Consider the following 12,647-nt stretch of genomic DNA (forward strand, 5'->3'; position numbering starts at 1 on the left):
CTGGTCTGACGTAATCACTGAAGCCATCCTGTTCACACATGGACACAAGACTATGGACTGCCAGGCGTGTTGATACAGTTAAAACAACTCTGTGTGGAGTGAGGCCTGAGGGTTTAGCAACACTGCATTTATACCAGACAGTTTTGTATTGGTCCAGAAGAATGTAATTGATGAAAAAATATGAGAAATCACATAATGATGATTATTTTGAATATGTAAACTATAGAGACGGAGTAATCAGATTGCTCACACACAGTTTTTACTGCTTTGAACTGCTGCTTGATTCTCTTCATTTATTCTCACTGCTGACCAGATACGCCTCAGCCACAGTAGGTTGCTAAGGCAACATCAGTTTTTAGAGGTTGTGGTTACACTTATGAAGAAGTGTACAGGATGCAAGACACGTAGAGCAGTGCAATCTGAGGGGAGTCAGAATTAACAGAAGAACACAAACATGCTTTTTAGCACGTCGTCTCATTGCTTGATGTGGTATAGGTACAGCAGGGCAGGGATGCTTATTTGAGACGCGCTTCCAAGAGCTTGCATTCCCTCCCCGAACATCGTGTGAGGTGTGCCCGACGGGACTCCCAATGGGAAGGGAATATGACCAGCTACCTAACTACTGTCTAGAACCTAGTGACCATTTTAACATGTCTAATGTTAATCTATTCTAATGCAGGTGTGCTCTGAGACTCAATTACACTTGATTCTGGTCTTAATTACACTTTATTAATTATAGCAACACACTCTAAAGTCTCAGAGCCTGTCTGTCTGTAAGTTCACTCTGATGTCTATTGGAAATAATGAATACTTAAAACAGATGCAGACAGGGCCCCCCCTTCTTACCCGATCTCTTCCCAGCCAGCTTGTTCATGAGGTAGGATTTGCCTGTGCGATACAAGCCCACGATAGCCACCACCACCACCGGCTGGTCAATCTGGGACAGGATCTCCAGCGCCTGCTGGTTCACATGAAGCTGTCCAGTGGAGCTGTTCTCTATCAGACACACAGGGGCTGGCATTGCCACTGTATTGCTGGCAATAAAGACACACGCAAGTCATTATGTGTTCGACAACAAAACATCTGTTATACATGTGCTTGAAAATGCTTCTCGTCCCATCGGTGACACATCAGTGCATATATTATTATTATTATTATTATTATTATTATTATTATTATTATTATTATTATTATTATTATTATTAATAATAGGATTCCAATTGGGTTCTCTGTAGGAAATCCAGTAGGATTCTGAATAGGCCTGACAAAAATGTTTCCAATAGGATTTCCAATGGGGAAAATGTGTGTGGGTGTGTGTGTATCTATCTCTTCCAATAAAATTATTTACAGTAACGTCTAATGCAATTTGCAATAAGATTTCATAAAGAATGCCCTTTAAATGCACACAGAATACCCTACAGTGAATCTTACAGAAGTTTTTATTCATATTTTTTTATTACAGTGTAAAATAAATTTGCATTGTGCAATACATTCAGCAAAATGACATGTCTAATAATATTATACAATTCATTTACAATACCAAACAGCAATCGCAAGCCCTTCAACCCACTTTATACATCTTCAGACAGTGAAATGCTGCTGCAAAGCTCCTTTTCTCTTTGCTATTATTTCATCATCGCTGCATTTGAGACAGTTGGCTTGTTTTATTTTTTGCTTTTCCAGACCACTTTTTGTACTTATAAAATCTGCAAAGCAATTATTATTAATACTATTAGATGTAATTGAATTAAGTAAGTCTTAAAGACAAATAGACATATGGATCATCACACTTTCATATCGAGGCATCATCCCTAAGATGAGATCATTCTAATGTTCACTGTGTAACACAATTAAAGAGATGCCTTTTAAAAGCATTAGAACACTGCTCAGTTACGCTGCGAGTCGCCAGCACTTTTCCTCCAAAGACTGCACAGCAGAGCTCTTTGGAACCCCTCATTGTATATGAGAGTACTGATCCGAGGTGATGCTTGTGCAGGGACCTGTATTTATCTAGAAGTAAAACAACACGCTGTTACTTTAAAAAAATTGAGTTGTTCAGCACCACACTACTACAAATACAGTAAAATACTGTAATAATAAAATAGTTAGGGTCAAATATTCAGTGTATACATACCGGAGTATTATTATTATTATTATTATTATTATTATTATTATTATTATTCCAACTTTTGATACAAACTCGTCACCAACTCACTTAAGTGTGCCCGAGCTGCCTCTCTCTCCTCTGTCCTAATTCTCCTCGACCTCTCTGCTGCCTTTGACACTGTTGATCATTCTATTCTACTATCATCTCTTGCTGACCTGGGGATCTCTGGCACTGCTCTGGCCTGGTTCTTCTCCTACCTCTCCAACCGCACTTACCAGGTAACCTGGCGTGGCGCAACCTCCACACCTCACCCTCTCTTAACTGGAGTCCCCCAAGGGTCAGTCTTGGGTCCTCTCCTGTTCTCTCTCTACACCCGCTCCCTGGGCCCCCTCATCGCATCCTATGGTTTCTCATACCATTTCTATGCTATCCTTCCCCACCTCTGACTCCACCATCTCCTCCCGTATCTCTACCTGTCTGTCTGCTATTTCCTCCTGGATGCACTCGCATCACCTCAAACTCAACCTCTCTAAATCTGACCTCCTTTTCTTTCCCTCCTCCTCCCCCTCCTCTGATCTCTCTATCTCTGTTCCTCTGGAATCTACCACACTCTCTCCCTCTTCCTCAGCTAAGAACCTTGGAGTCACCCTGGACCCCTGCCTCTCTTATTCCCAGCACATCTCCACTCTGGCACGCACTTGCAGATTCTTCCTGAGCAACATCCGAAGAATCCGACCCTTCCTCACCAACTATGCTACCCAGCTCCTGGTCCAGGCCCTGGTACTCTCCCGCCTAGACTACTGCAACTCCCTCCTGGCTGGCCTCCCTGCGTCCGCCACCCGTCCGCTCCAGCTCATCCAGAACTCTGCTGCTCGCCTGGTGTTCTCTCTACCTCGCTTCGCCCACGCTACTCCACTACTCCGCTCGCTCCACTGGCTCCCGATCACCGCTCGCATCCAGTTCAAGACTCTTGTACTAGCCTACAGATGCCTTGATCAGACTGCACCCAGCTACCTCCAGACCCTCATCTCTCCCTACACCCCCACTCGACCTCTCCGCTCCACCTGCACTAGAAGACTGGCTCTACCTCCGCTACGCTCCCCTGCCTCCCGAGCCCGCTCCTTCTCCACCCTAGCTCCGCAGTGGTGGAATGACTTTCCTACAGATGTCAGGACTGCCCAGTCCCTGACCACATTCCGGCGCCTCCTTAAGACTCACCTCTTCAAACAGCACCTGTAGAACTCCTCTGTTGTATCCTGGGATACTATCACCCTTCATTTGAATATGCTTTATTTTGCTCTTATCTGCCCCCTATTTTACTGCATTTAATCCTGTACCTCAGAATATTGTAATCTGCCAAGTGTTTAATCTGTAGTATTTTGTACTTAATCATATCCTGATGTAACTATCACTATTATCTGCTGTATTATTGAATTGTGGTTTGTCACACTTGAGAATTATTGTATTTCTTGTTCTTATTGTATGACTTATATTGTAACACTTGAATGTATTTGTATTTGCTTGCGATTGTAAGTCGCCCTGGATAAGGGCGTCTGCTAAGAAATAAATAAATAATAATAATAATAATAATAATAATAATAATAATAATAATAATAATAATAATAATACATGCTATACTCGTTAGTCATTAGGGGTGGGTTGGAGCTTCTTGTGTAATAGCGAGTCGAAACTGAAACTGGAAATGAAATAAGAAGAATAAGATAGTTAATAACTGATGAATTGATTTATTTACAATCTGAATCTGAAAAATAAAGTCTTTACAATGACCCGGCTTGCTCCGGTCTTCTTTTAAGAAAGAGAATTCGGATTGAAGGAGACTTTTGCTGTTATTTCAACGACTTCTTCAAAGTGAAACTGAAAGTAATTTCTTGAGCGTGATAAAACCTGCAGCCTCTCCTTGTCCTTTCACAGCAGTATAGAGAGAGCGGAGCACAGCAGTCGAAGCAGAGCGGCGTTCGGTTCCCATTCCTCAGATATTCTTAATACACTGCAGAGAAAAAACAGGTACAGTCAACGAAAATTCACCTCTCTATGAAATCTTAGCTCAGGGTAAATGCTGGCATTTGTATCATGTTTTTGAAGACTTTAATGCAGGCTGAAGTGTATTATTATGTACGTATTTATTTAGTGTTTAGAGGATTAAGCTATGGAAGGTGTAGTAAACACCGCACACAGGTATAGTATTTGTTGTTAGCGCTGTATTTGATAATGAAGCTCATTCATAATATAACACCTTCATAAAGACAACACAGCTCTGCATAACTGCACGCACAGTCCTTCACAAGCGCTTTGAAAACCGGCATTACTGGATATGGAGACAATTGTCATATCTTGTTAACCGCGCGAGCCCTCATTGTATCTGCTGTACTTTGTATCCCCTGCAGGTTCAAACATTATATAATAGGAAGTGTGCGCGCTGCCGTCTCTCTTCAGATCACAGGTTTACTGCCTCCTTACATTTCTAGTCGTTCTGGGTAATTCATTGTGCAATTCCTCAATTATGTTTTACCATGTTGTGACTTTGCTTCACTACACTTTACTGTGTATTTGCAATTTGTTCTTAGTGTGTCTGTGGCTTTTTGTGCAAAACAGAAAACGTGTGTTGGTTAATTTCTGTAAATCAGCGTTTCTAAGACTTGAATGTGGTTTTGTGTGCAGGAAGCAGCTATGGCCAGCAATACAGTGGCAATGCCAGCCCCTGTGTGTCTGATAGAGAACAGCTCCACTGGACAGCTTCATGTGAACCAGCAGGCGCTGGAGATCCTGTCCCAGATTGACCAGCCGGTGGTGGTGGTCGCTATCGTGGGCTTGTATCGCACAGGCAAATCCTACCTCATGAACAAGCTGGCTGGGAAGAGATCGGGTAAGAAGGGGGGGCCCTGTCTGCATCTGTTTTAAGTATTCATTATTTCCAATAGACATCAGAGCAAACTTACAGACAGACAGACTTTAAAGTGTGTTGCTACAGTGATCACTATGGAGTCCACACCCCCAGACTGTACAGTACAGATAAAAATAAGTGAAGTGGTTGAAACAGAAACCTGGACTGTACTTCTGGACCAGGGTTGTAAAGCACTGCAGTAACACTGTTACAATAGCACAGTAGAACTGTACATCTCTACAGGGCGTTTTATGACTCTTGTTTGACCTGATAAAGAGTTTGTAAGTGCAGAGTGCACAGTCCTTCCATGAGTGTATGTAGATAATGACTTGTGTTATAATGAAGCCCCTGCATTAACGGGAGAGCTACCTGACCACTCCTGAATTATTATAAAGTCTGCTTTCCATTACCGCACATTATAACTGGATGCATGTTGCAAGTAATAAAGCAGATCTGGGCGTGAGCAAAGTGCTGAAAGGGTTTTCCTGGGCTGTGCTGGCATTGTGGAATTCCCCTTTGTTTTGCAGGATTCTCCCTGGGGGCGACCATACAGTCCCACACTAAAGGCATCTGGATGTGGTGTGTCCCTCACCCGTGTAAACCCGGCCACACCCTCGTGCTGCTCGATACGGAGGGGCTGGGAGACGTGGAGAAGGTACAGCGTGTCTGTGGAGTCCTAGAGGTTGTATGTAGGGATGAGCCGATACAACGTGCACGTTACTGAAACTAGTGCAATAAAATAAATAAATAAATAGTTTTTTTTTATTTAAGAGCAGAGAAGAGTTGTTTATTTTTGGCACAGAGAAAATAAAATACATATAGCAACATCACGCCAATGTTATTTCAATACCAAGATGTAGGTTATTGGATTGAACTCTGCAGGTCATGTGCTGCACAAGTCAGCTTCCAATGCGGTCACTAGTGATTATTAAACATGTGGAGTTTGTACAAAAAAAAAAGATTTCTCCATTTGCCTAAAAAAGTTTGAATACTGTAAGAACTTGTTTAAACAAAACCACTTTGAGAATAAGTAGGCTATCCCGCTGCAGTGGTTTTTTTAAGTTGTATTCTGTGACAGTTTCCTTCTGTGATAGTGTATGAAGATCTACATGGAGAGCTGTCCAATCAACAGTAACATTTATTGTACAGAATAGTTACTAACCAGAACAAACTCTACCCCATCTTGTGCTGGCTGCACGTCACAGGTCATGACCCCTTGCAGGGTGACTCGGGATCGACTAACAATGACTGTTTAACTACAGCCTCTTCAAACCCGTGATCAAAATACGGTATAATCAGTTCACAAAAAGACATTCCTCAGACACTTTGCTAAGGCTGCAAGTACCATCGCTTGGTTTAGAAGCATGTTTGCAAAACGCCAGTCATGATGGTGATTGACAGCAAGGTAGAAGTGGATGAGATGCTCCAGGGTGAGGCTGGGTGAGGAAGCAGAGCAGGGCTGAGTCCTGTTTCGTACAGGACATAGAATTAAAAGGTGTTCATATGAAAATGGGCTTTTCCTTCACTTTGTGCACAGGAACACAAACATAGCATTAACCATTGTATAGCGTGATTACAGTGCAGAACAACAGGAACAGTATCCGGATCATAATGTACCTAAACCCAAAACTGGTCTAGCGACTCACCCCTAGTTATTATTATTATTATTATTATTATTTATTTCTTAGCAGACACCCTTATCCAGGACGACTTACAATTGTTACAAGATATCACATTATACACTATTTCACATTATTTTTACATACAATTACCCATTTATACAGTTGGGTTTTTACTGGAGCAATCTAGGTAAAGTACCTTGCTCAAGGGTACAGCAGCAATGTCCTCCACCTGGGATTGAACCCACGACCCTCCGGTCAAGAGTCCAGAGCCCTCACCACTACTCCACACTGCTACATGTAATCGTTACATGTATAGAGATATGTTGTAATATGTATTCCATATGAGTTCATACAAGGTAGAATCCTATACTGTAAAGTACATTGGTCCCTATTCCAAAATAAAGTTTAATACTGATACATCTGTCATAGGCTTGTTTCCTTATCAAATAAATGTGTATTTTGTTTTGTATTCCCAGGGAGAGCAGAAGAATAATTGGATCTTGACGCTGGCTGTGCTGCTCAGCAGCACCTTGGTTTACAACAGCATGGGCCCCATCACCGACAACTCAGTGCAGAATCTGCAGTATCCAAACAAACCACACCCCTTCAATTTGTACTCCAAACAAACCACACCCCTTCACAATCTGAATTCTAAACAAACCACTCCCCCTTCATTCTGTATTCCAAATTCTGTATTCTGTATTCCAAACCTTTCTTGAAATACTTTTTGAATGACTTCATTAAGTGCATTTAAAGGATGAGGGACAGTGGCTCTAGCTACAGTTTGATGGGCCATATGAAAACTTCATCTATACTTAGAAAACTCTCACTCTTTTAATACTAAAAGAAGATAAGCTAATTCAATAACAAACATTTTGTCAGTTTGACAAGACATCTGTCATTGAATTGTTTCATTTCTTTTAGTGTTTCTAGGTAGAGAATGTCCCTTTAACAGATCATCACTTTGACAGTGATACAAACCTTTTAATGAGAATCAGTCAATGAACCAAAGATCCCCTTCTCATGGAAAGTAACTGCTCTTGGTTCCTTATAATTGCCCTACTCCCTATTGATAGAGTCACTTTCTTATCTATATGTTCTTTGAGTTTTGTACACTTCTCAGAGCTTGCTGGTAGGTTTCTCCTTGACACCTGTGTGTAGCTGTGTGACTGAGCTGAAGGAACGTCAGTGTGTCTCCTTGACACCTGTGTGACTGAGCTGGAGGAACGTCAGTGTGTCTCCTTGACACCTTTGTGACTGAGCTGAAGGAACGTCAGTGTGTCTCCTTGACACCTGTGTGACTGAGCTGAAGGAACGTCAGTGTGTCTCCTTGACACCTGTGTGACTGAGCTGGAGGAACATCAGTGTGTCTCCTTGACACCTGTGTGTAGCTGTGTGACTGAGCTGAAGGAACGTCAGTGTGTCTCCTTGACACCTGTGTGACTGAGCTGAAGGAACGTCAGTGTTTTCCTTGACACCTGTGTGACTGAGCTGAAGGAACGTCAGTGTGTCTCCTTGACACCTGTGTGACTGAGCTGAAGGAACGTCAGTGTGTCTCCTTGACACCTGTGTGACTGAGCTGAAGGAACGTCAGTGTTTTCCTTGACACCTGTGTGACTGAGCTGAAGGAACGTCAGTGTGTCTCCTTGACACCTGTGTGACTGAGCTGAAGGAACGTCAGTGTGTCTCCTTGACACCTGTGTGACTGAGCTGAAGGAACGTCAGTGTTTCTCCTTGACACCTCTGTGTAGCTGTGTGACTGAGCTGGAGGAACGCCTGAAAGTTAGAGAAGGAGACAGCAGCCTGGACAGCTCCAAAGAGTTCCTTCGTTTCTTCCCCTCTTTCGTTTGGGCGCTACGAGATTTCACTCTGAATGTGAGCGTTGATGGGAGGCCCATCACAGCCGATGACTACCTCAATAATTGCTTAGGGCTGAAAACAGGTACAGTCCTTTTTTAAGTTCATTGCATAGCAGACATACTATGATAATGATAATTGAAACATTTTAACGTGATCAGAAATCTGCATGTAAAATATAATGTTGACATGGATAGATGGAAGCAGTAGTGAACAGTGTAAGGGTATTTATTTTGTATTCAGTGTTTATTCATAGTCTTTTTCATTACATGTGTTCTTCGACACGTGAACATTGTAGACCTTCATTTTAAACTCTTGAAGTGCTTCTTGGTAAGGGGTTACCAACACTTTAAACATCTAGATAAGTAAAGAGAATGGAACACACCTAGCTACAGCGTGACAGGCGATATGAAAACTGCATCCAGAATTAGAAAACACTCAACAGTGTGACATTTAAAACTCAGCTAATTCAATGACAAACATTTAATCAATTTGACTTACTTCCCAATTCATCTGTCATTGAATCGTTTTAGTTTATTTTAGTATGTCTTCCCCTTTGCAGATCATCACAGCTTGTGATTGATACAAACATTGTTTTGTTAAGGACTGTTTTGTAAAACCCCATTTTGATTAAATAAATGAATCTGCGATTCGTGAAACATTTTTAACTGTTAGAAAGGGTCTGTATTAACAGGGCCTTTTAAAACGATAATACTCTAATAACCATTTTATAAAACATTTGAAAAGGCTTCATGAAGTGCTAGATTGATCTAATGTAAACTGTATCGTATGTGTGCTGTGTTTGTAGCTGTCTCTTGTGAAGCTCTCCTATGGGATGAAGCTGTATGTGGATACCGAGTTGGGCAGAAGCATTGAGATGGCATTCATGGTGACTAATGCTTGTAATGTAAGTGTGATCTCCTTGGTTAGGAATGCGTAACCTTGCATTTCCCGTTAACAGGTGCTTCAGATGCTGTCCAGACCTATAACTTGCCCCGCAGCTGCATCCAGAACTACTTTCCCAGTCGGAAGTGCTTTGTGTTTCAGAAGCCCACCTCCACAGGGATGATGGCGAGGATTGAGGAACTCACTGACAACGATTTGGAACCAGCATTCGTAGAACAGACCAAGAACTTCTGTTCTCATATCTTCAGCAACACTGAAACCAAAACTGTGATCGATGGTTCCACTGTCACTGGCAGATGTGAGTGCATGAAAACATTTACACTGTAACATTACTGAACACATCTACACTATATAACATTACTGAACACATCTACACTATATAACATTACTGAACACATCTACACTGTAACATTACTGAACACATCTACACTGTAACATTACTGAACACATCTACACTGTAACATTACTGAACACATCTACACTGTAACATTACTGAACCCATCTACACTGTAACATTACTGAACACATCTACACTATATAACATTACTGAACACATCTACACTATATAACATTACTGAACACATCTACACTATATATCATTACTGAACACATCTACACTATATAACATTACTGAACACATCTACACTATATAACATTACTGAACACATCTACACTATATAACATTACTGAACACATCTACACTGTAACATTACTGAACACATCTACACTGTAACATTACTGAACACATCTACACTGTAACATTACTGAACACATCTACACTGTAACATTACTGAACACATCTACACTATATAACATTACTGAACACATCTACACTGTAACATTACTGAACACATCTACACTGTAACATTACTGAACACATCTACACTGTAACATTACTGAACACATCTACACTGTAACATTACTGAACACATCTACACTATATAACATTACTGAACACATCTACACTATATAACATTACTGAACACATCTACACTGTAACATTACTGAACACATCTACACTGTAACATTACTGAACACATCTACACTGTAACATTACTGAACACATCTACACTGTAACATTACTGAACACATCTACACTGTAACATTACTGAACACATCTACACTATATAACATTACTGAACACATCTACACTGTAACATTACTGAACACATCTACACTGTAACATTACTGAACACATCTACACTGTAACATTACTGAACACATCTACACTGTAACATTACTGAACACATCTACACTGTAACATTACTGAACACATCTACACTATATAACATTACTGAACACATCTACACTATATAACATTACTGAACACATCTACACTATATAACATTACTGAACACATCTACACTGTAACATTACTGAACACATCTACACTGTAACATTACTGAACACATCTACACTATATAACATTACTGAACACATCTACACTATATAACATTACTGAACACATCTACACTGTAACATTACTGAACACATCTACACTGTAACATTACTGAACACATCTACACTGTAACATTACTGAACACATCTACACTATATAACATTACTGAACACATCTACACTGTAACATTACTGAACACATCTACACTGTAACATTACTGAACACATCTACACTGTAACATTACTGAACACATCTACACTGTAACATTACTGAACACATCTACACTGTAACATTACTGAACACATCTACACTATATAACATTACTGAACACATCTACACTGTAACATTACTGAACACATCTACACTGTAACATTACTGAACACATCTACACTGTAACATTACTGAACACATCTACACTATATAACATTACTGAACACATCTACACTGTAACATTACTGAACACATCTACACTATATAACATTACTGAACACATCTACACTGTAACATTACTGAACACATCTACACTGTAACATTACTGAACCCATCTACACTGTAACATTACTGAACACATCTACACTATATAACATTACTGAACACATCTACACTATATAACATTACTGAACACATCTACACTGTAACATTACTGAACACATCTACACTATATAACATTACTGAACACATCTACACTGTAACATTACTGAACACATCTACACTATATAACATTACTGAACACATCTACACTGTAACATTACTGAACACATCTACACTGTAACATTACTGAACACATCTACACTATATAACATTACTGAACACATCTACACTATATAACATTACTGAACACATCTACACTATATAACATTACTGAACACATCTACACTGTAACATTACTGAACACATCTACACTGTAACATTACTGAACACATCTACACTGTAACATTACTGAACACATCTACACTGTAACATTACTGAACACATCTACACTATATAACATTACTGAACACATCTACACTGTAACATTACTGAACACATCTACACTGTAACATTACTGAACACATCTACACTGTAACATTACTGAACACATCTACACTGTAACATTACTGAACACATCTACACTATATAACATTACTGAACACATCTACACTATATAACATTACTGAACACATCTACACTGTAACATTACTGAACACATCTACACTGTAACATTACTGAACACATCTACACTGTAACATTACTGAACACATCTACACTGTAACATTACTGAACACATCTACACTGTAACATTACTGAACACATCTACACTATATAACATTACTGAACACATCTACACTGTAACATTACTGAACACATCTACACTGTAACATTACTGAACACATCTACACTGTAACATTACTGAACACATCTACACTGTAACATTACTGAACACATCTACACTGTAACATTACTGAACACATCTACACTATATAACATTACTGAACACATCTACACTATATAACATTACTGAACACATCTACACTATATAACATTACTGAACACATCTACACTGTAACATTACTGAACACATCTACACTGTAACATTACTGAACACATCTACACTGTAACATTACTGAACACATCTACACTGTAACATTACTGAACACATCTACACTATATAACATTACTGAACACATCTACACTATATAACATTACTGAACACATCTACACTATATAACATTACTGAACACATCTACACTGTAACATTACTGAACACATCTACACTGTAACATTACTGAACACATCTACACTGTAACATTACTGAACACATCTACACTGTAACATTACTGAACACATCTACACTGTAACATTACTGAACACATC

The 12,647-nt window shown here is 39.8% G+C and overlaps 1 protein-coding gene across 5 annotated transcripts in view; it reads left to right on the forward strand.

The window, feature by feature from the left end:
• The window catches only part of LOC117434227 (guanylate-binding protein 1-like), a 35,634-nt gene that overhangs the window by 5,076 nt on the left and 17,911 nt on the right, over positions 1-12,647 (forward strand). The window contains exons 1-6 of one of the 5 annotated variants that reach the window (XM_059010473.1): positions 3,966-4,132; positions 4,787-4,991; positions 5,537-5,664; positions 7,108-7,214; positions 8,383-8,573; positions 9,450-9,692. The exons of 1 other annotated variant lie outside the window; for it this stretch is intronic. In XM_059010473.1, the coding sequence (XP_058866456.1) occupies positions 4,796-4,991; positions 5,537-5,664; positions 7,108-7,214; positions 8,383-8,573; positions 9,450-9,692 (865 nt within the window). In that variant the 5' untranslated portion in view covers positions 3,966-4,132; positions 4,787-4,795. Of the gene's footprint in view, positions 1-3,965; positions 4,133-4,509; positions 4,603-4,786; positions 4,992-5,536; positions 5,665-7,107; positions 7,215-8,382; positions 8,574-9,449; positions 9,693-12,647 lie in introns of those variants that run through there. 3 more of the 5 variants (XM_059010475.1, XM_059010474.1, XM_059010476.1) reach the window with 3 other exon arrangements.

This window comes from Acipenser ruthenus, chromosome 41 (assembly GCF_902713425.1).
Source record: "Acipenser ruthenus chromosome 41, fAciRut3.2 maternal haplotype, whole genome shotgun sequence".
In the NCBI taxonomy this organism is placed as follows: Eukaryota; Metazoa; Chordata; class Actinopteri; order Acipenseriformes; family Acipenseridae; genus Acipenser; species Acipenser ruthenus.